Here is a 24930-nt window from a genome sequence, read left to right on the forward strand (position 1 = left end):
AGGCGCTTCATGACGTTGGCTGACAAGGACCAGCACCACTCTTCCCGCACGAGGTTGGACCGGGAGAGACTCAAGTCTTGCATGCAGGAGCTGGTAAGTGGGATTCAGCCAGGAAGGGAGGAAGATTCATGAACGGGGGCTGGACCTTGTCAACGCAACGGGGAACTTTGGTCCTTAGGCGTTCTGATTTCCAGGCTCCGTGCATTGAGGGTTTGAGGTTTATTTCTGAATAGAGGAGCCCAAGACCACTTGGGTCTTGCAGAGATGCCAGGTGGCACCTGGGCCCATGCTGCTGCCTCCCCTCCACCACGCTCTGCTTTGCCTTGGGAAGAAATCCAGGAGCACAGAGGAAGAGCTACATTGCTGTCCAACAGCTGAGGAAACTGGGAAGGAATAATTTAGGGGAACCCAGCAGAGCACAGCTGCTCTGGGGATAGATATGGCCTAGATGTTTGAGGCTGGTAGCCCAGCAAATTGCAAAGGCTGGGGATGTGCCTGGTGCTGCTGCCTTCTGCTCTTGCTAATGTGGTGTCCGGGACTCTCCTTTAACCACAGGAGAACATGGGGCAGCAAGCCGCCACTCTGCGGTCGCAGGTGAAGAAGAACACCGTGAAAGACAAGCTGAAGCTGGTGCAAAACTTCCTGCAGAAACTCCGGTTCTTGGCAGACGAGGTGAGTCCTTCCGCATCTAGAGATGGAGTTAGCTGGGTCAGTGCATGATGAGAGGAGAGCAGCCTGGGATGGGTGGGATGTATGGATGGGTGGATGGGTGGAAGGATGGGTGGATGGATGGATGGAGGGATGGATGGATGGATGGATGGATGGATGGATGGATGGATGGATGGATGGATGGATGGATGGATGGATGGATGGATGGATGGATGGATGGATGGATGGATGGATGGATGGATGGATGGATGGATGGATGGATGGATGGATGGAAGGAAGGATGGAGGGATTCATGGATGGATGGATGGATAGATGGATGGATGGATGGATGGATGGATTGTGTGGATGGAAGGATGGGTGGATGGAAGGATGGGTGGATGGATGGAGACCTCCCTGCTGACACTGTAGGCAGGAGAGATCCACGGTAGCACGAGTCTTGTGCAAGGAGCCACTCCAAGTCTACACACTGCCCCACACCTCCCAGGCTTGCCCATGCACTTCTGGCTTGGAAGGATTCAGTGCTAAAACAATTTTAAGAGCCTTTCCCAGCCAGTAACAGAGCTGGGTCCTCTCAAAGCTGAGCTGAAGGCATCTCTGCCAGCCTCAGCTGTGGTGAGGCCGTGCAGGTCCCTGGGCGATCGGCCATTGGAAGGTGGCACATGTCCCCACAGCATTAAAGCCAGCAGCAGGGAGCTGTTTCTGATCCTGGCTAGGTAGGGAGTTGTTAAAGTAAGTGGCTCTTCAGAGGGCTGTTGAATAAAGCCCTGTCCTCTTGCAGAGCTCAAACCATCTAATTTTTATTGCTGCAGTGTACTCCTGCTTCACTCCGGCTCACGGGTAAGAGATTATAATCCAATATATTAGAGTTGCTCACAGCATTTCCAAAGGGACGCTGTATCTGCAAAATATTTTTTCCTTCTTACAGAAAAAATACACCGTTCCTCTGATATTTTTTTGTTTAGGTCTGAGGCAGGCACTGGGGGGTTACTGGCCCTCGTGGGAGCTGTAGTTGTTGCACCTCCTGTTCTCATTTCCCATGGCAGGCTCCCAGCCTCAGTGACATAGTCCTTATTACAGCAAGGCTGTCCTTGGCTTTGACTCACCAGAACATAAACGAGACTGTAAGGTGTGATGGGACCTGTCTAGACAGGGAACCGCTTCCATAGTAAGGAATGAAGGTATGGCCCCTGCCCTACAGTCCCCACGGCCACTGAATGAAGAGAGAAGGAAAATCTTCTGTCTTTTAATCCAAAATTACTGGGTTTTTTAGACTAGAACAAGTGTAAATCCCAGTTTCTTTCCTGCTGAGTTTACCTCTGAGCAGCTTTTCTTAAGCAGATAAGCTTCTGCAGCGGGAGGCTCAAAACCATTTCAATGGCCCTGATGGCCACATTACAGTAGGATGTACAATAGGTACATCCACCTCCTGTGGCATCTGGTGAATTTGCCTTCAGAAGGTCTCCAGCCCTGCTGGTGCCTCAGTGGTCAGAATGAGCTGAGACACTAACAGGGCCCTTCGCTGGTGTTCACAGCCCCAGCACACTATTCCTGACATCTTCATCTGGATGATGAGCAACAACAAGCGCATTGCCTACGCCCGCGTCCCTTCCAAGGATATCCTCTACTCCATTGTGGATGAGGAGATGGGCAAGGACTGCGCCAAAGTGAAGACCGTCTTCCTCAAGGTGCTGATCTGTCTTTCCTGGGGGAACCGCAACCAAGAGGAGAGAGATGGAGGAAGGACGGATTGGGAGGTTGGGGGGATGAGGATGAGGGAGCTGTGTATCCAGTTTTTCTGGGGCGTGAATACTAGGAAAACCAGACCCGTATTCTACTGGTAGGGATGGAAGTCTGCTGCTAGGAAGCGTGAACCACTGACTTTACCCAGTCCAGTAGGTGAGAAATGTTTGGAAGGAGAGAGATGTTTGATCCAGCTGGCCACAAAAGAGGATGCTGGCTTAGAAAGAGGAAGCCAACATGGTGAGAAGAAGGTAGTGCATGAGCCAGAGTAGTGTCATGATCCAGAATGATGAGGGCTGGGTCCCCGGTTTTGAAGAGCAGCAGCACGAGCAACGCACCAGACGGAGCTGAATGCTGCAAGAGGTGGTCTGTCCGTCTCTAAGGCCCTTCCCTATATCCATGTAAACTCTCTGCCCTTTGTGCCCAGCTCCCTGGGAAGAGGGGCTTTGGACCTGCTGGCTGGACAGTTCAGGCCAAGATGGAGATATACTTGTGGCTGGGCCTCAACAAACAGCGCAAAGACTTCTTGAGTGGCCTGCCGTGTGGCTTTGAGGAGAAGAAGACTGCCAGAGGCCAAAAGCTGCCATCCTTCCCACCCATCAGCCTTCTTTACACCAGTAAGAACTTCCTGCCTGCCGTGGGTCTGGGGACAGGGTCTGGAGAGGGCAGGAGGGGGCCTGGCTCGACACCACTTGGGCCAAGGGCTTCCAGGAGCTAAGGGGGGGAAATAATTCCAGTTGTCCCTGTCTGAGGTCTCACACTACTCCAGGTGGGATGTGGGAGCTGTGCACCCTCTTCCCTACCCTGTTCGTAGCTTTCATTCTGCACATAGCAAGTGGGACACCAAGGAAGTCCCATATCCATTTGGGACTCGTGCTTTGGGCCTATACCCTTCGTCAGTGCTGGCCCTGGGCAAAAGCTTGACCCCGAGACTCGATCTGCAGGCTGAGCCCCACGGCTGGGCTCCGGGCTTGCGTGCCATGCTGTCTCACTTCCCCCTTTTCTTGCAGAAAAGCAGGTTTTCCAGTTGCGAGCCCACATGTACCAAGCAAGGAGTTTATTTGCAGCCGACAGCAGTGGCCTTTCGGACCCCTTTGCACGAGTCTTCTTCATCTCCCAGAGCCAATGCACCGAGGTAAAAGCCATCTCCTGACCTGGAGGGCTGGGCTGGGCTCTGGCGTCGCATGTCCCAGCAGCTCTCCGTCCTGCTCCCCTGCCACAGGTCTCGTGGCTGCTAGTGAATCAAGGATTAGGTTGATCGTGGGGTCCTGGGGTGGGGAAGCAACCACAGCACTGGGGCTTGACTGTCTCCAGGAGCCCCTTCCCCAGGAGCACCTTCACAGCAGGTCCCCCCTCACCATCACACAGCTTGTCCCGTGTCCCTGTGGCCGTGATTCACCTGCCTGGTTAGGAGAAACTAGCTCATGTTGAAGTGGCTTTTGTGTCTTTCCTTCCCAGGCTGAGGGCTGCCGAGCTTTAGCAAGCCTGGTGGACACTGGAAAAGGTAGAAGACGTCCCTGCCCGTGGCAGGAAGGTTGGAACTAGATGATCTCTAAGGTCCCTTCCAACCCAAAGCATTCTATGATATGATTCAGTGATATAATTTGTGTCTGCTTGCCTGCTGTTGGGGATTTTTTTTTCTCAGAAGAGTCCTTGGGAGATAGCCCATGACTCACTGTTCAAAAAAAAATGCGCAGCAGCCCACTAGCTCTGCCAGACCAGCACCCAGTCTGCTGCCCTTAGCCCCTGTCTGGAGCAGTAAGTGTCTCTCCCATTCTTCCAGGTTCTCAATGAGACCCTTTGCCCAACCTGGGACCAGCTGCTGGTCTTTGACAATGTGGAGCTCTATGGAGAAGCCCATGAGATGCGGGATGACCCTCCCATAATTGTCATTGAGATCTATGACCAGGACACAGTGGTAAGATGAATCCCAGCAAAGGAAAATGTTTACAATTTAGATGCTGTGATCGTTCCTGAGTCAGGAGGATGGTGCGGAGGGTGTGAGAAGCAGCTTTTCTCCTGACCCTTGGAAGATGGTCTGCCTCACATCTCCCGTGGCACGAGCAACCTCTGCTGCTCATTAGATCTCAGACTCAACTTGATGATACCTTACTTTTGGAGAGTGAAGCAAGAGCTTTTGCAAGGCTGGAGGCAAGGAGATATTACCTGAGCCTTTCCCTTTAGAAAAGCTGCTCATCCCTGGCCCCCTTGCTGTCCCAGCCCTAGGCCACCTCCTTCACCATCTTTGAAGAAGCCGGGAGTGAAAACTGTTGCTGAGCTTGGGTGTCCCAGGCCCAGCGGGCTGCTCCTGTTCTGACCACGATGGGGAGAGCTTGGGGGGGGCTACCCTGGGAGACCTCCTGTTGGGTCAGCAAACCCGAGCGCTCTCTTCTCTCCAGGGCAAAGCCGACTTCATGGGCCGCACCTTCGCCAAGCCGGTGGTGAAGATGTCAGATGAGGAGTACTGCCCCCCGCGCTTCCCCCCGCAGCTGGAGTACTACCAGATCTACCGTGGCAACTCCACCGCCGGCGACTTGCTGGCTGCCTTCGAGCTGCTCCAGGTACCAGCTGGCCAAAGCCACCTCAGACCGGGGGAGGGAAAGGATGGGATGGAGGGGTGCGAGGGAGCAGGGCTTAACCCGTGCTTATACCTCTTAGGTGCTTCAAAAAACAAGTAGTTCATACATCCCAGAAAAGCTAGAAGGGTTTAGCACAGCTACTAACCCAGTGAGAGGGCAGCTCCTGCCCAGTGATGCTGGTCAAGATGGTGTGCAGTGAGTCCCAGGTATCCTTCTGGACAGGACACCCCACTAAATGTGTTGTGTTTAGCCCAAACTCTCTACAACACCACTGGGATACGGGAGATGCCAATGGGAGTCCTGGTGTTCCTCGGGATGCCAGTTGGAAGGTCTCAGGAAAATGGGGTGTAAATTCATAGCAGCATCCCAAGAATATGGTGAAATTTTAGCCTCGTAGTCCGTGGGGGTAGCAAAGTTGAACTCTCCCACTTCCGTGCCTCCTTTGCCATACGCTGAAACTGTTGTATTTGCTCCTGGGCTGAGCTCTTGGACCATTTCTACATTTCTCTTCACACTCACCCCAGGCAGACGCAACTCCTTGCTGGAAGAAAAGGAAACAGCCCTGGGGTTGGGGTGTGTTGGTGGGCTCAGAAGTTTGCTTTGCTGCTGGGTCTGTCCTGCGTGGAAGCACAGCCCTGCCCAGCACCTTCTGCTCGTGCGTGTGCCTTTCCCCAAAGCACGGCACAGTCAGATGGGTGCTCAGCCACCCCTGTTGCTCCTGCACCCTCTGAGACAGCACAGACCCGATGCGTGGGACCAGGGTGTGCTGCTCACAGCTGAGACCAACAAAAAGCTGCTTCCCAGCAGCTGAGCACCGGCTCAAAGGAGCAGATCCTAATCCACGCTTGCATCTCTTCCAGATTGGCCCTGGGGGCAAGTCAGACCTGCCCCCAATTGACGGCCCCACAGACATGGACCGGGGCCCCATCCTGCCGGTGCCACTGGGGATTCGGCCGGTGCTGAGTAAATACAGAGTGGAGGTAATTGCCCTGGAGCACCAAACTTTAATGTTCATCATTGTGTGGGGCAGGAGAGCCTTGCCCACGGGTGTTTGAAGGCCAGGAAGGATCTCTGAGGTGCTGGGGACTACCTGGGCACCAAGATCAGATGTCTGCACTGCGAGGATCTGTTTACTTGCCGCACAGGCAGCCCGGAAAGAACAGGCAACCAGATCACTCCTTGCTGTCTTAAATGTGGGCACCGTAGCAAGTCAGTGGCAGTGGGGCTGAGACGCAGCGCAGGGCACGTTAGAGATACACGTGTAACACGTCTCCAGCCCCCTAGGTCAGGTAAGCTGCATCCCACCCATCTCGGGCATCCAGGACAGGATGCTTCTCATGTATCTGTAGATATCGAAAGGGTGATGCGTCCAGTGAGGGTCCCTCTCCCTTGGATGTCTTGGTAGACGGTGGTGATCCAGGCAATGCAGCCAGCGGTGTTCGGTGCACAGTGCACCCACGGCTGTCAGGTATCTCTGCTCGGGTGAGATGCTGCTGACCAGGTCTCTAGAGGGATGCCAACTCTTGGTCTTCCAGGCGTTTGCATCTGGTTAAATAAATTGCATTCTTCTGATGTGCAAGGTGAATAGAGCCATGGGGAATCAGGAGGTGGAAAAAGCTCAGTTTATGGAAACTTTTAGTCATGGTGGCGGTCTGTTATCCCAAGAAGGGAGAGGCAGTTTCCTCGGTGATACTGATATAATTTTGACAAAATGATGCCAGTGCTGAATCAAGAGCCACTGTGGATGGACAAAGCTGGTCTGGTCCTGCTTTGTGAAGTCACACGGCAGAAAAAGGCAAGAAAAGGAGAAAGGCAGAAAAGGGACCACCGAGGACACCAGGTTGGAAGTCCTGGGCTGCTGCAGATCAGGTGGGGGGTGGGTTATGTGGAGTGTCAGAGGTAGACTATGCTACAGCCCTGAGCCATGTGGAAGAGGAGAAGATACCTCAGAGATCCACCACTGCCTGAACGATGACATTTGCTGTAGGGTCCCTGCTCCTGGGGGATGTGGAGAGCCAACTCCTTTGACTCTAGCCTGGCCCCAGCCAGGGGCAGTCCTTCTCACATTCATGTTCTTCCTTCTCCTCCTCCTGCCCTAGATCTTGTTTTGGGGGCTCAGGGATCTGAAGAGAGTGAACCTGGCCCAGGTGGACCGGCCCCGTGTGGACATTGAGTGTGCTGGGAAGGGAGTCCAGTCATCCCTCATCCAGAACTATAAGAAAAACCCCAATTTCAGCACTTTGGTCAAGTGGTTCGAAGTGGTGAGTGTTTCCTCTTCCCCCTGAGCCCTCAGCTGAGACCCAGATTTCCTGGAGTCCACACCATGACCCCTAGCCCCTTGCTTCAGTTGCCCCTCGGCGGTGGAGGATGTGAGCACCATGCCAGTTGGTGATGGCCTTTCTCCAAGGGCCCCCAAGCCACGGTTTGCTGGAGATGCTCTAGACCATTTCCACCAGCATCATCCCCGTTTTAGTCCCTACTGACCTTTCCAACCACCAAAGGAGACATCCCGCAGCCCGCACCCAGCCCTTGATAACCAGCACACCTTTGCTTCCCAGGACCTCCCAGAGAACGAGCTGCTTCATCCACCCCTCAACATTCGGGTAGTGGACTGCCGGGCTTTCGGGCGTTACACCCTGGTGGGGTCCCACGCCGTCAACTCCCTCCGAAAATTCATCTACCGCCCACCAGATAAGAAGGCTGAGCACTGGAATATGACAGGTACCAGGCTTGGGCCATAGGGGCCTGACTGGTATGGGTCGTCGATGGGGCATGGAAAAGAGGGAGGTGGGTTGTAAGGACCACGGGACATTGCCTGCTTGTTGGTTAAGGAAGCAGTGCTTCAGGGTTTGGGTCCAGGGGGTGAGAAGGCACAGGGTGAGGCTGTGAGTCACCTTGAATTTTTTGATCTGTGGGTCTCACCGCGATAACTGCGTGCTCCCCCTGATGCCCATAAGACAAGAAAGGCTGGTTCACCTCTAACATCTCTACGGCTTCATGACTCTAGACTCCCCAAATGTTCCTCGAGACTGGGAGGTGAATTTGTCGTGCTCCGTGCCTGCTGCCGCTTTGAGTAAATACTAGAAAGCTAGATTGGGGCTGGGGGGTGGTCACCCTCTCAATCCCAACTGCCACCCCGTCTGAACTGCCCACAGAGGAAAACATCACAAACCCACTTTCCTTGGACCCAGCACAGCAGCCATGGGCTTGGTGAGCCCCAGGAATTGCTCATCTCCTTCCAGTTGTTGGTGGGAGCGGAGACACTCTCAGCTGGGCAGAGACAGGAGGTCTGGGGGGGCGATTGCCAAGGGCCATCCCTGGTTCCAAGCAGAGGTCTGGGCCTGTGATTGTGTCCATGACAGATGATACGTTCAGGGCAAGCATCTTCTCTGCCTCTTCTCCTCTGAACACTAGTGCAAAGGAAAAAAGCAATCCTTTCTCATCGTCTGCTTTCCTTTGCTATGGAATGTTTTTTTTTGAATCCTGCTTTTTTCCCTCACTCTTCTCTGAACAAGGTGGTCACACATCACTCCTACCTGAATCCTGTAGGATCTCACCTGAGCTCTTAGTTTCTCCTCTACACTATCCTTCTCTCTTGTTCTTTCTTTCTCTGTCCTCTGTTCAGCTAAACACTTCAACGGTTATCTGGCAACGGCCAACAGGGCCCATCGCTCTCGCCCCACAGGGGAGATCGTTGTCAACATGGAACCTGAGGTTCCCATCAAGAAGATGGAGACGATGGTGAAGCTGGAAGCTGTGAGTATCTGTATGTCACTTCAGCATCTCTTTCCTCACTGACTTGCCAGTCTTTGAGGGATTCCACCCAAACAGAGGCCACCTTCTCCAGCTGAATGTGGAGTTGGGCTGATGCCTGGAATGAAGGGCTTTAGATCATTGTCAGTCCGACAAATTGGCCTCTTTCTGTCCTCTCTGAATTTAGCCGGTGCTTGCCGCGCAGAAAAGGACTGTCCTGGGCTATGCAAATTAGACAGCTTTATGTTTTCCTTAAAAACAATCAGATGGGACTGAGCACCCACACGCACAACCCTGTCCCTATCTCTGACCCACACAGACACAAGTGACCCGTCAGAAATGCTGTAGTGGTCAGCTCGGGGGCTCCCAACAGCAGAAGGACCTGGAGCTGCTCGAGCGGGGCCAGAGGAGGCCACGAAGATGCTGGGGGGGCTGGAGCAGCTCCCCTGGGGGGCCGGGCTGAGAGAGTTGGGGGGGTTCAGCCTGGAGAAGAGAAGGCTCCGGGGGGACCTTCGAGCGGCCTCCCAGGGCTTAAAGGGGGGACAGGAGAGGTGGGGAGGGACTCTGGATCAGGGGGTGGGGATGGGATGAGGGGGGACGGTTTTAAGCTGAAAGAGAGTAGGTTTAGGTTATATATAAGGCAGAAATCCTTCCCTGTGCGGGGGGTGAGGCGCTGGCCCAGGGTGCCCAGAGCAGCTGTGGCTGCCCCCTCCCTGGAAGGGTTCAAGGCCAGGTTGGACGGGGCTGGGAGCCCCCTGGGCTGGGGGAAGGGGGCCCTGCCCGGGGCAGGGGGGGGCACTGGGGGGGATTTAAGGTCCCTGCCAACCCAAACCGGTCTGTGATTCGATGATGAATTCCCCATCCCCACAGCTGCAGTGACCCTGCCCTTTCACAAAGCACTGCACGCTGCCCAGCCTCTGCAAGCACCCAGGCTCATGCAAATTTCCCTGATGTTTTTTCCTTTTTACAAGCACTTTGAGACATTCAGATGCCTACGTCAGCTCCTAGAAATACCCCTTCAGCTCTCTGAAATTCCCATTCAGCAATCCAGAGGGGTGGTCAGCGCGGTGTCGCTGCACAGCAGTTCTGAGCCAAACGGGACGCAGCAGATGCTCAGAGCTGGCCTGGGCACACAGAGTCAATCTGAGGCAGCCGAAGCTCTTCAGAACAATTGTGGATGCCATGAAAATTTGCCGCTGTAGGCATTGGACAGCCAGTGTGTCCCAGAGGCATCAGGCTTTTTTCACACACTGAATGTGCTTGTGCCCATTTTCTTGCCCACGACAGCAAATTCAGCTCCTCCTCATGCCCTTCTGCTCCAGAGCTTCCTCCACAAAAAGAATCAGATTTCTTTTTTTGCAGGAGGCCCTTTGCGAGAACATGCACACACGACCCCCTGCCCCGACAAGCAGCACATGTACATACATGCCTACGGGCATGTTGTGGTCTCCAAATACACGTGGGCCCTCACGTGTGCGTATTTACAGAAAGGCTATGGCCCGTACGAAGCCCCACCAGCGCACATGTGCAGACACATCCATGCACCCCACGAGGTCCCTGGTGCATTCGTATAGGCAGAGCTCCTCGCACGTGCACAAGAAGCTGTATCACGTACGCCTGCTCGCACCGCCTCACGCGAGAGGAGCTACAGGAGGGGTGTGCGTGGACAGGTCCCAAACACCCCGACACCCACGCGCTTCTTGAAACCCCCCACAGTGACTTGTAGACCTTCCTAGGCAGACAAGCCCCAAGGGAGCAGAGGAGCGTTAGCCACGCTGAAGTCCAAGGTGTCTCTCCAGACCTAACCCATCCCTGTCAGGGACTGGGGTTGTCCCTTAGCGAGGAGCAAGAGGGAGGTCTCCCGGGCGGAGGTGGGTTGCTGTGTCATGGCAGAGCATCTCCCCTGTATGCAGAGCTTTCCCGGCCAGGGCTCTTCATTCCAGGCGTTCGGTTCCTTCACCCCTGGGGAGCTCCGTGACCTCTTTGTGCATGCGTGTGCTCCCGCTCGGCCGAGGCCGTGCTGCTAACCCGCTCTCCCTCTTCCCTCCCACCCCGGGGCCGCAGAATTCCGACGCAGTGGTGAAGGTGGACGTGGTGAGTGATGGACCTGCTCTGCATCCCTGCTCCCAACCCTCCACACCCCGCCCCTACCCTTCTGTGTGGCTTTCATCCACGGACCGTACATCCTCACCAACCCCAAGCGGGGCGGGGACCGGCACCCCTTCATCCCCAAAGCACAGACAGCGCCGCGTTGTCTCGTCAGTAGATGTGGCGGTGGCCCGGTTCCTGCAGACTGGGAAGCTCTTCTGAGCCAGCGCTCCTCAGCCCAGCTGTCCCAGGAGGAGCAGGGCAAACGGGACCCTGTGGGAGAGCTGCTGGTTATTCCCACCACAACCAGTTACCAGTTGCAGAGGGCTTTGCTGCACCCCTAAGTGGCCCCAGGGTGCTTTGCTGGGCAGAGGGAGGATTGCTCCCGTGTAAGATTGAGGAGCTGCAGCCCGGGAAACACATGGATGAAAGGGGTGATGGAAAGGAGGGGGTGGCTCGGGACTCCGAGATCCTTTGGGCACCTTGCTTTGCTGCTCCGTGCCTCAGTGTCTGCAGCTGTAGGAGGGGAAAAAGGGTAACGAGGCCACCCAGCCTGGAGGGTTCTGCCTTCTCAGGTGCTTCACTTTTGCACTTCAGGAGACATTTCCCTTTCATCTGATCCCTCTTCTTCTCTGTCTTTGCTTCCCTTTCCCCTGAAGACTGAGGAAGAGAAGGAGAAAAAGAAAAAGAAGAAGAAAGGAGGAGAAGAAGAAGAGGAAGTGGAAGAGGAGGAGGTGGACGAGAGCATGCTGGACTGGTGGTCCAAGTATTTTGCTTCAATTGAGACGCTGAAGGAGGTGGGTGCAGAGCAGAGGAGGGGTGTATGTAGAGGGGGAAGAGGAAATTGCTGTTTCCTCTCTGCAAGGTCTCACCTATTTCCAGCTACTTCCAAGGGCTTGGGGCTGTGCTGCTTGCTTTGCTAACCTTGCCTGCCTGTTGGCAAGGGGGTTTTTTACCTGGCAGAGCTGAGCAGGATTCCTTTTCCTTGAGTGCATTCTGGGTGGACTTCGTGACTGGTTTGTACTCAGACACGGATATTTAACAGCATCAGTGCAGCAGGCTGCACTGAGCAGCTTTGATTTCTCCAGCACTGCCAGAACCAACCTGGTAGCTCAGATGGGAACGTTACCCGAAAAGCGGATTCATGCCTGGTGTACACTAAGCCAATCTTTCCCACAAATCAAGCACTCCTAACAACGGGTTTTGGTGTTTCTTTTATACACAAAAATGAGAAGTTCGTACTTTTCCAAACGTGCCTACTAGATACTGATTGGTTAGTGATTAACATACACTTATAATACAGCTTACATGATGCTTCTTCTACTAGGCATGCTCATGGGAAGGGTCTTAAACTGGGCAGGGGTCTCTTTGACCTATGGGTGTGGTTTTTAGAATTATAATGAAGGTAGTTCACTTTCAGGACACTCAAAAGTTAGTTTAATTGCCAAGTTACTTTGTCAAATAGTCATAGTCGCTTTGCCAGGTTGTCAGATAACTCATCCCCAGCCATTCTCTTTATGGTCCAGGATGTTCTGCATATTGTTTGGAGATCAAAGTCTGTTCTTTATGAGTTTCTTCTCGCTAATCAAGGTCAGCTTGTTCAAGTCTCACTCGGCCAAGCTTCAAAACTCATAATTGTCCCATATGTGCGGTAACCATAGCTACTAGCACAATTACTAACCACGGCTTCTAGCAAACGTGAAGTACGCTATATCAGGAAGAGCGAGCTGTGACCCTGAGTTGGGCATTTCCAGTGAGCACAGAGACCTCGGCGCAAGCACCCACTCCCTGTTCGCTTCATTTCTCCCCCAGCAACTCCGGCAGCAGGAAGCAGCCGCAGCAGAAGCAGAGGAGAAGGAAGAACTGGAGATTGCAGAGGGTAAGCGGGTTGCGAACGAGAGAGGGAGCGTGGCAGGGCCAGGTGGGACCAGGACTCCTTTTGGTGCTTGAGCATCCCTTTCGGAGCTCGCCGCTGCTCTTCTGCCAACGCCTTCTACGTCCCCGTGCAGGATCCATTCCTGGGAATGCAAGCCCAGTGTTGGGTTAACATGCTAATGCCAGGTTGGATCCAAACCGGAGCGTGGTGGTGTGGCAGCCTCCAGCCCACGTGCAAGTGGTGCAGACTAGCGACCAGGGTCCGTGTTGCTCTCCAAGGATGGTTTTGTGCTGTCACAAGTCAGTACGTCGTTAAAAGTCCCGTCGCTCTGGCCCTGCAGAGGCTTTAGCTACAGGACCATGTGCTTGAAGTCTGCTGAGCTCCCCAAGGAACAGATATTTCTAGATCACCTTCACTGGGGTTTTCCGTCCTCGTTTCGCAGGAGGCTTGAAAATACTTTATTTTGCTCCAGTTTTGCAAGGGAAGCTTCAACCAGACAAAAGGTCTGAGTGCTTTTACCTGCACGTGGGGGCCTCCTTGTCTGCTTTTCTAGCACAAGCACTGAAGAAAAATATGGACTTTTAGGGCGAGTTCTCTGACCTATTTCCAATGCTATGTTAGAATGAGATAAATTGTGACCTAAATGCAGTTTTCTCTGAAGGAAGTCGGGGGGTCTGTAGCTCAGATGGGGTGTTGCAGATGTCTAAAGTTGGGTGAGATGAATTTTGTACCACAAGCGATGTGGGCCAAGAATACTGGTGAGCCAGGACATGTTGGTTAAGGGTGACTTGGTCCACTTGCAGCCTGGACCCTCCTTGCCAGTCCCACCGGTGGGGCTTGGAGGGGTTTCTCTGAGAATTTTCACCCATGCTTTCCATGTGTCCCACCTCCCTGTGACAGTGGGTTGCTGTCATGCCCAGGCAATGCAAAATCTGTTAAAAGCTGAGAAAAATACAGAGCCTGATTTCTTTTGTAAAACTAGTCTTCATATGATGAGAAAGGTGAGGCCGAGTCTTGCTGAGCTTGGAGACAACTCTGAGCAGCTTCTGCCTGGGCTTGTTGTCATGGCAGGGCTTCTGGGGGGGGGGGGGGTCTCATGTCCTCCGTTGTTTTCTTTCTGTCTGCTAGGAAGGATCCATTCCCCTTGGCACTCCCATTCCTTCCTCCTTTCCTCTTCCACATTCAGTCCTCGTCATCTGTCTGTCCCCATCTGCATTGCCCAGCAGTGATGAAAGCTGGCAGAGGCAGTGAGGGACGGGGATTGTAGAGGGGTGGGAGATGTTTTCCTTGAACGTGCCTTTCCAGGCAGCCTGTTCCTGGTGTGGTTGATGTCCCTGGCTGGTGGTTTCTCTGAACAGAGCCCCTAACAACCTGTTGTTTTAGCTGGTGATGGGCAACACCTCTCTAAGGGCAGAGCCTGTGCTCTGGTGCTGAGCATCAAGCACTGTCCCCTCTGCGACACCTAGGTTGGGGTTTTATTCTCCAGGCTGCACACAGCAGGAAAAGTCTCCAGTGGGAGGAAGAAAAGGAGATGCTGCGAGCAGGATCAGGTCTTCTCCCTGCTGTTGAAGCTAGCCAGAGCCTAGCACTCTGTCTGTGTTTCGTAGTCCTCCAAATGACTTCTGCTCAGGTCAGCTCTGGAAGTTCCGTGCACGGAGAAGCCTGGGCTCCTGGAGATGCTGCACCCTGGGCAGCAGTGGCTGGAGCCAAGGAAAGACAGGAGAGGGCTGGGGTGGGAGTTGCAAGCAGAAGCAGCTGCCAGTTTTCATGCTGCTCCTGTCTGAAGGACTTTGATCAAGTCTCCCCTCCCTGTCTCCTCCACCCCTCCTCACTGACATTTCCATCTCCTCCCTCCCCGCTGCTCCCCTCGGACCCAGAAATCAAACTTGATGACTCTTCCATGAAAGGGTCCAAGGGTCAGGCGAAGAACAAGGAGAAGTCCAAGGCACCCAAAGAGGATAAGAAAAAGAAGCAACAGTCAGGCCCCGAGCTTCCTGAGAAGGAGAAGAACAAGAAGCAGAAGGTTGACGAACTGAAGGTGCGTGTGTGGGCAGGGGAGGAGGAGACCCTGCCTGCTGGAAGTCTGGCAGGATGGCAGTCCCAGCCGCCTGGAGATCAGGGCGGGATGGATCAACCCTGCATGAGGCACCTTGCCTCTCGAGGGGTATCCCACCCTCGGTGAGACCTGCCTTGGGGCTGCCAGCTTCTCTCCATAGTTTGAAGGAGTCAGAGATAACAAGCTTTGCAGGAAAAGGGTTGCCCTGGGATAGGATCATCCTTGGGGCAGCTTGGATGTGCCCTGGCTGGAGGGGAGAGTTTTCCAGCCTAGCCATGACTTGCCCAGCCAGGACTCAGGGCAGGGATGGGATCTGGTCGATGTGCTGGCCCGCGGTGATTGTTAGGATTCATGTAGTCTGTGATTTGGAGTTTGAATCTGGGTCTTGCCCAGAGCGGGGACAGCCACCTCGCCCATTCAGCTGAGCTTCCCTCTTGTACGTTATCAGTTTGGGGAGGTGGTTGTGGCATCAAGGTCCAACCCGATGACCCTGGAGATCCTTTCCCTTCCTAGAGAATTGGGCACTGGGAGCTGAAGAGTCCATGTTCCCTCTGAGTCAGTCACCATATCTTTTCCTCGCTTTTTTTTTTTTTTTTTTTTTAACCTAAATCTTTAACTTTCTGTCATCTCAGATCTTCCACAAGGAGCTGGAAGCAGAGTTTGATAACTTTGAGGACTGGCTGCACACCTTCAACCTGCTCCGTGGGAAGATTGGGGACAACGATGACAATTCATCAGAAGAGGAGCGAATAGTGGGGAGGTTCAAAGTGAGTTTGGTTTGTCCCAGGGCAGGGGCAGCTTGAGGAGCTCTTGCCCACAGGTTTCTCTGCTGGGGCTGGTTTAGAAGGAAGGGGTTGGATGCGCCAGAAACCAGTTTACACTGACCCAACTGGGAGGGGAACCCTCCAAGGGTGGCTCCAGCAATCAGGCAGCTTCAGAGAATGCATCCACAGAGGTGGTGATCTGCAGGCAAGCAGAGCCTTGATGGTTCTGACAGAAGGCTAAGGGAAAGTCAGCTCCTCTTTCTTGCCCACTGTGGAAATAAGTCGTGCCCTGGTTTATCTCTGTGAACAATTTTTCACCGATACCGGTCACCATGTTGCACCACCGCCAGTCCCCAGGAAATGTAGGAGCACACATCAGCTATAAGGCTCTTGGACAAGAACCTCTCTGAGGGTGTGATCCTGGCCAGGTGGAGCCTGTTGATGCAAGTTTTTCCCTTTGTTTGCTTAGCAGAGGAGACGAACAGGCAGTTCCCCGCTTTAGCTAGCATCAGATGCTTCAGGAGCATAGAAATCAGCAGTGTTTCATGTGGCAGTTCCCAGATTTTCCAGCCCATCCCCTGTCAACCCTTTTATTCTCATTGCTTTTGTCCTCGTGTCAGTTCTTCTCTTGAGAACCCCTGTGCATGAGCTCCTTGCTAGCCTGATTCCCCGGCAGGCCTCCTTCCCTTTGTCCAGTTTCTCTGCTCGTGGTTGCAGCTCCTGAACTGGTGCTTGTGCGCTGGAGGAGTTTTCCAGATCTGGCCTGTCTGCTCCAGGACGTGGCCAAAAACAAGGGCAGTGACTTCAGGGTCTTCAGGAAGGGTGGTTTGGGCAGGACTCTCATCGGGCCGCGCACTCCTTCGCACTAGGGCTCCATGTGCGTCTACAAAATGCCGCTCCCTGATGATATCACCAAGGAGGCAGGATACGACCCCAACTTCGGCATGTTCCAGGGGATCCCCAGCAACGACCCCATCAACGTGCTGGTCCGAGTCTATGTGGTACGGGTGAGTATGACCGTGCGGTGTGGTAGGGCGTGATCCTGCGCTCCCTTCCAGAGCGCGCATCCAGGAGCAAGTCCCCGAGCTGTGGAGACGGTGGGTTTGAGCTCTCGGTGCATCAGGGCCAAGGTCACAGCATGAGGACTGAAGCAGCTCGGTGGTGGGGCCTTGAATAGCTGTGTGCTCCAAGCACTGGGACCAAGGCAGATCCAAGCTCCTGCCAGATCCAGAGACCTCTCTTCTGGTACGTGGGGTGGACCGGCGTGTCTGTCCTAGCGCTTAACTGAATTGAATAATTTGGATCAGCCTGGACTGTGAGGTGCTGGTTCCTTACACAGCCACGACACCTCGGGAGTGTTTCAGAGCAGAGCAGAATGGGACCTGGCAGAGGCTAGTAGATCCAGTTGAAGGACATGGCACCTCCTTGGACGTGCACTGCGTGGTTATTGATCTGATCCAGCTAATCACTTTTCTTTTTATAGGGAGTGTGCTCTGGAAAAAGTCTTTTCCTGACCCCTAAATTAGTCATCCTTGCGTCCCTGAGCATGCGTACCGTGGCCAGGCACTGAGAGGGTGCTCAGTCCTGCTGGAAGCACCTGGGCTGCTCTTCATCACCACCTTGTCCCAGTATTTTACAAATGCAACCTACTTTTGGCTGCATTTCCCACCAGCCTGATTCTCCATCCAGTACTGCAGCCCCCCCACCCAGTGAGGTGACGAGTGGCCCATCCATCACCAACAGACTGAAGCTGCAATAAGAGACACCAGCCCGGTCGGCACCAGCACCAACGAGGGCTGGCTGGATGCGTCCTGGCATGGGCACCTGCTGTTGTGTGCCATGGTGGAGTTTGGGACTGGAGAGTTTGGGGACACTCACCCCCTTTATGAGGAGAAGCCCTAAGGCCTTGGCCCTAGTGAGTGAAGAGACCAGGAGGGGAAGGGAGAAGTCTTCTCGACATCTTGGTCGGGTTGTTGCTCTGGGTCTTTCTTTAGAGGAGCCTGTTTCTTTCCACTGGTGAGAGAGATGACAAAGGAGACCGTGGTTATTTCTCTGATGGGACACAGCCAGCCTCAACCCATCCCCAAACCAGGACAGGGATTAACACAAGGCAGGACTTACGCCCGGTTTAAACCAAGCCACTCTATTTAGGAGGGCCACGGAGCTTAGCCACGTGCTTATGGCCAGGCAAGGCCAGGCGGTCTCAGGGATGGAGAGCAGGGCCCTCCCTGAATTTTTTGCTACTGTGGATGGCACTGACATATCTCATCTGTTCTCTGCAGGCCACGGACCTTCACCCAGCTGACATCAATGGGAAGGCTGACCCCTATATTGCCATCAAGCTGGGGAAGACGGACATCAAAGACAAGGAGAACTACATCTCCAAGCAGTTGAACCCTGTCTTCGGAAAGTGAGTTGCCCCGGCCCTGTTACCTGTTTGCACCTGGAAGTGGTGAGCTAAACCTGAGCCAAGCTTGCCAGCCCTCGGACCTGCACCCCAGCCATCCCGCAGCTGCTCTTTGGGCTCAGCAGATGGGACTCATCACACAGAACTTTCCTTGCAAGCAGTGCAGGCATCCTCATTTCAGCCATCTGTCCTCCTTTGCCAAGCAGCATGGTCAATATAGTAAAAGGCATTCAAGGGACATCCATATCTGATCAAGATTAAGTGCCTACTTTAGGAATCATTGGGCTTGAACTCCGTGAGGGTATGGCCTGGCTCTCCAGTGACACATAAACTTAGTTTCAGGGCTGTTGAGACGTCCAGGTCAAGCAATCGCCTCCTGTCTAGAGCTGCTGGAGATGAAACAGCCCACACAGAGATTTAATTAAAACCCTTACCTCAAACGCCCTGCCGTGGTAGAAGCAAATCAAACACTGTCCACAGACCGGAGCAGACCCACCTCACCCGTGTGTCTGTCTTGAGTAGCAGCCAAGCCCTTCAACAGCTTTTCTCTTTCCCCTCTCCTGCTTTCCCCTGGCCTAGGTCCTTTGACATCGAGGCCACCTTCCCCATGGAGTCCATGCTGACGGTCGCCGTGTACGACTGGGACTTGGTGGGGACTGACGACCTCATTGGAGAGACCAAGATCGATCTGGAGAACCGCTACTACAGCAAGCACCGAGCTACTTGCGGGCTGTCACAGTCTTACTCCATGTATGAGCAAAGCTTTCTCTGCCCAACCTTCTGCCTAGACCCATGCCTGTCTCCTCTTCCACACCAAGCCTACATCCCCTGCAGGAATGTCCCTCCTTTGTTGCCTGCTAATGGAGGAGTCTGTGCACTACCTTCACTCTTAAGACGGGTTTTGTGACCAGCAGAGCAGGGCAGCAGTGGAGCAGGTTGTAAGGAGCCCAGGGCTGGGAGGGGAGGACTCAGGGGCACTGGTGGATCTGGGTAGAGGGATGAGGCCACTGCTGAAATAGCAGGAGACCCAACGGAGCGATGCTGAGCATCTCAGTGGGGGGCACTGAGAACTTCAGGTCTGAGTCAGCACGGAGTAAAGGGGCCGGGGTGGAAGGGTGTTAGCAAAGTGTAGGGTGGTGGCACAGAGGGACCTAGTCTGCTCTAAAGTTTCACGTTTGCTGCCTCAGATCCTTTCCCCGTGATTCCCGGGACCTTCATGGCAGGAGCATTTCTTTTGCGGGCAGAGGGGAACAAAATCGCTTTGTCCTCCAAATCTTGCTACGACTTCACTGACTTTGCCCTCCTATTCACAGATATGGTTATAACACCTGGCGTGACCCCATGAAGCCCTCCCAAATCCTGTCCAAGCTGTGCAAAGAGGGCAAGGTGGACGGGCCGCACTTTGGGCCAGGAGGAAGAGTGAAAGTTGCCAACAGGGTCTTCACTGGCCCCACGGAGATTGAAGATGAAAATGGTACCTTCCCCATGGGATGAAGTTGTGGAGGGGAACAGGGGTCTGGGGTGTCCCCCTCCTCATCTAGGATTGGAGACAGACTTAGTGGCCCCCCCACCCCAAAGCAGCCCTGCAATCATTCTCCACCCATCACCTTAAATTGACTTTTCAGTAGGTGACCAGTTAGACAGAGTCTTATGGGCCACTCAGGCCAGCGGGTTGCTCTCAGAATCGCTCACGGACATCCGTGGGATAGTGTCACCAAAGCTGCCTTTGAAAGCTTCCTTCTGGAAGCGTATGCCCAAGGAGCAATGCAGACAGCCCACCCTGGCCTTTCCAGGCTTTAGGAAGCCATTCTCCGTGTAGCTGCATCCCCAAACCATGGTGGTTGTCCCAACGCACTCGTGTGTGCTCAAGAAAGAGGGAGGCAGGCCAGGAGGGGTGCAGAAGAGGAGGAGGACGTGGTCCGTGGATATGGAGCTTGTTCAGCCTGGGAAAACACAGGCTGGCAGGGGAGCTGGACCTTCTGTAAATGATTACTAAGGTTAGAGAGGAGAAGGAGAGGAGTTAGGACGTGTTGGCTGAAGGACAGAGTGAACACAAGGAAATGGAGAGGGATAGCTGGTAGGCAGCTCTGCTCCCGTGGAGTAGAGGTCGAGGAACGGGGCTTTTTGCTGTCGCTGGTGTGCGTGTCTGCCCAGTTCTCCGAGCTCAGCCCTCCCTTTGCCCGCACAGGCCAGAAGAAGCAGACAGATGAGCACCTGGCCCTGACTGTGCTGCGTCACTGGGAGGACATCCCCCGGGCGGGCTGCAAGCTGGTCCCCGAGCACGTGGAGACGCGGCCGCTGCTGAACCCTGACAAGCCGGGCATCGAGCAGGTCCTCGGAGGCCCGGAGCAGGAGCGGAGGCAGCGCTGCAGAGCCTCCTCCGGGCAGGGAGCGGGGACGCCAGCTGGGCAGAGCAGCCACAACCCACCTTGTCGTGGGCAGCGGAGGCGGGAGAGGCATCCTGCAAAGGCTAAATCCCCAGTGCCTCTCCCGCTCCAGCCTGTGCCCCCAGGCCCCTTGGCCCCCTGACTCCCCACGCCCATGCACCTCGGCGTCACGCCGTGCCGTGCCGTGATTCTGCAGAGGGTGGGAAAAGGGCTCGTGGCACAGGGGGAACCCTGCCCTGCCCCACATCTGGCATGGCCAGACTGATGTTGACGGGCAAGAAAATCTGGCGGAGAGGGCGGGGTGGAGGGGGGACACACTGCTGAAGGGGGGTAAGGAGGGACTGGGGGGGCTGACTGCACCTCTCCAACCTTGCAGGGTCGCCTGGAGCTGTGGGTGGACATGTTCCCCATGGACATGCCAGCGCCCGGCCCTGCCATTGATATTTCTCCTAGGAAACCAAAGAAGTAAGGAACCTCCTGTGGAAAACATAGATTCATTTATAACACTCCCAGCCCACCAACCCCAAGGAAAACTCGAGGCTGGGGCTGGAGCCCTGCTTCATCCCCTCTCCTGCTGCTGCTCCATGGCCCAGCCCAGCCCCCTGCCTGGGTACCCTGACTGTGCTGGCATTTCCAGGCATCCCGAGACTGGGGACCTCGAGGGATGTCTTCCCCTTCCAGAGCTGCTCCTGAAGGGTGGCATCCCACCCGTTCCACCCCCTGCAGCTTCCGATCTTTCTCGACTAGGAAATTAATCTGTTACCCAGTCCCTGGCACAGGAGGGGTCCCCCGCAGACCAGTGTGCCCAGTCCTGACCCCGCTCCCAGGCAAGGGGCAGGGTTAGCCCGGGGCAGGGTTAGCCCAGGGCAGGGTTAGCCCAGGGCAGGGTTAGCCCGGGGCAGGGTTAGCCTAGGGCAGGGTTAGCCCGGGGCAGGGTTAGCCCGGGGCAAGGTTAGCCCGGGGCAAGGTTAGCCCAGGGCAGTTTGGATGGGCCCTTTCCAGGAGGTGGTGGCTAGAGCCCAGGGCGGAGAAGGCTACTGGGATGGAGTTGGTCAATCCAAGCAGGACAGATCAGGCAACAGGCAGTGTAATTAGAGAGTTATTTCTTCTCCCAACTCCTTTAGAGAGAAGAAAGGCATTTCTTCCTTTGGCATCCCTCCTAGCCCTGCCTTACCCTGCTAGACTGTGTCCTTAGGCCCCTGTTGCCACCCCCAGGGCTGGGATACAGGGATGGCACTGGGCATCCCTGGAGGAGTCCCCTGTGCTCCCGTGTCCAGCAGACGATGCTTTGGATGGAGAGAATGTCCCTTGAGCCCAGTGGTAGGGCAGGCAGCTGCAGGAAGGCTGAGGCCAAGGGCAAGGTCCAGGCACCAGCACGGACTGGAAAAGCGGAGGGTTGTCTACAGTGCAGCCCAGGACAGCCAGGCCCAGCAGTGACCCATGAGCTGGAGCTGAGATGTTCCTACTGATGGGTTGAAGAGAGGGTTTGCAGGTAGATCGCCTGTTTCAAGCGAGGTTATGCCTGGTTATCGTTCTCGGGGATTCATCCATCTCCCCTGTCTTTGCTGGGAGCTCCTGGCACCATCTGGCACGAGCTGTAGGTGCTGGAGAGGCACAGCACAGGACAAGCTCCCACCCATGGGTGCAAACAGGAGGGGGCTGGGGCTGGAGGAGCTGGCAGGAGTCCCGTAGCTGGGCTCAGCCAGGGCATTGTCAGAGGAAGATGCCAGAGGAGGTGGCTGAAGGAAACTGTAAATCCCCTTCTCCACACCCGTAGGGCTCCCTGGTGCTTCTAGCGATCTGCGGCGCCCGTGGCTGCCTTCCTCCCAGCCTTCCTCCCAGCCTTCCTCCCAGCCTTCCCCCGTCGCAGCTGTGCCCTGCAAGGAATCTGGCTTCTGCTCTTCCTCCATCCGCAAAATCCCCAACCGAGCCGCATGTGACCGGGAATCCCCGGCTTGCTGCACACAAAAGGCAGGGCTGGGAAGATCTTAGAGGCTCGGAACCTGCTGGGGACTTAGGAAGGACTGTGATGCCCATTTCTAAGGCGGGGGACAGCCCTGCTGAGGAAGGTGGGGAAACCATAAAGAGAGCCGGACTCAGACTGTTTTGCAGACCCTGTTTTAGCCACAAATCTACCAAAGCCCAAGCCCGGGCTGCCCCGTCGAGCCCTCGGCGTGGGCCTTGCAGAGGGTCAGCGCTGAGGGAGGTCAAGCTCCCCTCGGCTGCTCTGCTCACCCTGCCTGGGCTGATCTGAGCTCATGGGGACGTTCCCCTCCTGTTCCTGCCCTCACGATCCCGCAGATACGATCCCTGGGAGCAGCTCCCTGCCAGCTCGGTGCCTGGCCCTGGATTCTGGCAGTGTCACCCCCACCCCATCCCCTCCTACCCCTTTCCCCTGCCCCCGTGCCTCACCTCCTTGTCTCCCTTCCTCCTGCCAGATATGAGCTTAGAGTGATAGTGTGGAACACAGACGAGGTCATCCTGGAGGACGACGACTACTTCACTGGCGAGAAATCCAGTGACATTTTTGTCAGGGGGTAGGTACAGCGTGGCGTGCCAGCACCACCTCCTCCGCTTCTCCCTGGGAGGGTGTTGGTGCTCGCCAGGGTCCCTGGGGTGGTTTTGGAGCAGGGGATGGGGGATAGGGACTGTGGTGCCGGGGCAGATAGCTCCAATGCTGCCGTTGCCTTCTGTGCTGTGTTTCTTGCCTCTCCATCTCTTTCCCTCGGCCGCACGACCCTCTGCGTGTGCCTGGCCTGGCTGCCCCAGCTTTGAGCTGCGGGTTATTATCTGGAACACCGATGAGGTGGTTTTGGAAGACGACGCTTTGCTGGCGGGAGAGAAGATGTCTGACATCTGTGTCAGGGGGTAATGGCCGAGGCCTCGCTGCTTGGTCCCTCTTCCCCTTTTTGAGCTGGTCTTGGTGCCCCCACTTGGCATTTCAGCCCTGCAACCTCCAATTCAAACATCTGGAGTCAGATTGCGGTTAGTTCCCATCTCTGTTTCGCTCTCACCCGGCAGTAAGGGAAAGCCCCTTCCAAAAACTCACCCGTCCAGAGCTGAGGGGGACCCACGTGTGCCCATAGCCCCGTTCCTTACGGGACCTCAAATCAAGGCAACGGCCTTTCCAGCCCGTTAAACTGCTCAGTGCTTCCTCTGCAGCCTCGCCAGCTCAGCCCAGGTCTCCTCTGCTTGCACCACATCCTTCTCCCAGAAAACTGGGTCTGCTTTGGCGTCGCGGGTCCTGTCACCCCAGTGACTTTCCTGCAGTGCCTCTGAACGTGGGATGCTCCAGCCCTTCCCCATCAGCGTGGTGGGGGATCGCTCGGCCTTTGTGTTTTGCGGGGCATCGGCACGCTCAGAGCCTGAGCGAACAGCCCCGCACCGAGCGCCTGGATGTGGGCTCGTGGCCCTTCTGGCTGAATTCCCTGAGGACAAACAGGCACCCAAAACCCTGAGCGCGCCCTGGGGAACAGAGGTGCTTTGGCTCATCGGAGAAAGGGGCGGGGGGGACACTCACAGTCTTTAAGGCAAAGCTGTGTTCCCCTGGAGCCCAGTCTTGCGGGTATGGACCATCCTCCGTGTCCTTTTTACTCTGGGAATCCTGCTCCCTGGAGCCAGCAAACTAGGGGTACATTCACATGCGATGGCAAGGTGGGCACGGCCGCCCCATCTCCCCGGGGAGGCATGACTGGCACCGTGCCACGGTGCCCGTGGTGCCTGGTGAAGCTGGGGCACTTCTGGGTCACCAGAGACCACCCCACCCCGGAGCAGAGCCTGCAGCAGGCCCTGAACACCTCTGATGGGCTCGGATAGATGTACCCCGACACAGGGAGCCCACGGTGACCCGCGAGATCTCCACAGCCTCCCCTGGGCCTGCCCGCTGCGCCGCTGCGGGACGGGGACGTGCTCTGCTCCAGACTCCTCAGCAATGCTCCTCGTTCCTCTCCACCCCTTTACCATCTCCCCGCTCAGAGGAAGACCTCTGACAACCCGCTTGCGCTCCTCGCTCTCAACCCTCCCTGGTCCTCCTAGGGCCCTCCTGCCCCCCCCTGCCCCTGCCGCCCCTCGGGGATGCTGCTGCGCTGATTGGAGCCCCCTTGCTCACGCCTTTTGGGTCCTCCCAGTCTGTCCCGGAGGCATCCTGGCTGCACGGGCAGGGTGGTCCTGTGCCCTCTCCACCCCCCTGTAACATGTGCCACCCCTCTGGGCCCTGCAGGTGGCTGAAGGGGCAGCAGGAGGACAAGCAAGACACGGACGTCCATTACCACTCGCTTACCGGTGAAGGCAACTTCAACTGGCGCTACATCTTCCCCTTTGACTACCTGATGGCGGAGGAGAGGATCGTCATCTCCAAGAAGGAGTCCATGTTCTCCTGGGACGAGACCGAGTACAAGATCCCGGCTCGCCTCACCCTGCAGGTCTGGGATGCTGACCACTTCTCGGCCGATGATTTCCTCGGTAAGCGGCGGGTCTGCTGAGCTGGGGCAGCCGTGGCTGGCCAGGTAGGGAGCGGTGTGGGATGAGACAAAGCCTGTCTAGGAACAGAGCCTGGAAGGGCAGCTCTGCTCCTCAAGTCCACAACATCCAACAAACCCCCTTGAGATGCTG

The 24930-nt window shown here is 55.6% G+C and overlaps 1 protein-coding gene across 6 annotated transcripts in view; it reads left to right on the forward strand.

Moving 5' to 3' along the window:
- OTOF (otoferlin) overlaps nt 1-24930 on the forward strand; it is a 113649-nt gene that overhangs the window by 86351 nt on the left and 2368 nt on the right. For 3 of the 6 annotated variants that reach the window (XM_042803000.1, XM_042803004.1, XM_032986528.2), the window contains 24 exons: nt 3-93; nt 556-672; nt 2202-2354; nt 2837-3026; nt 3420-3544; nt 4193-4327; nt 4809-4970; nt 5849-5968; nt 7088-7249; nt 7547-7709; nt 8614-8744; nt 10806-10835; nt 11489-11626; nt 12642-12708; nt 14583-14743; nt 15394-15528; nt 16395-16532; nt 17808-17935; nt 18512-18682; nt 19246-19406; nt 20121-20263; nt 20696-20784; nt 22758-22856; nt 24539-24780. In XM_042803000.1, the coding sequence (XP_042658934.1) occupies nt 3-93; nt 556-672; nt 2202-2354; nt 2837-3026; nt 3420-3544; nt 4193-4327; nt 4809-4970; nt 5849-5968; nt 7088-7249; nt 7547-7709; nt 8614-8744; nt 10806-10835; nt 11489-11626; nt 12642-12708; nt 14583-14743; nt 15394-15528; nt 16395-16532; nt 17808-17935; nt 18512-18682; nt 19246-19406; nt 20121-20263; nt 20696-20784; nt 22758-22856; nt 24539-24780 (3251 nt within the window). The remainder of the gene's footprint in view (nt 1-2; nt 94-555; nt 673-2201; nt 2355-2836; nt 3027-3419; nt 3545-4192; nt 4328-4808; nt 4971-5848; nt 5969-7087; nt 7250-7546; nt 7710-8613; nt 8745-10805; nt 10836-11488; nt 11627-12641; nt 12709-14582; nt 14744-15393; nt 15529-16394; nt 16533-17807; nt 17936-18511; nt 18683-19245; nt 19407-20120; nt 20264-20695; nt 20785-22757; nt 22857-24538; nt 24781-24930) is intronic. The other 3 variants (XM_042803001.1, XM_042803002.1, XM_042803003.1) reach the window with 3 other exon arrangements.

This window comes from Tyto alba, unplaced genomic scaffold (genome assembly GCF_018691265.1).
Source record: "Tyto alba isolate M040663 unplaced genomic scaffold, T.alba_DEE_v4.0 Super-Scaffold_40, whole genome shotgun sequence".
In the NCBI taxonomy this organism is placed as follows: domain Eukaryota; kingdom Metazoa; phylum Chordata; class Aves; order Strigiformes; family Tytonidae; genus Tyto; species Tyto alba.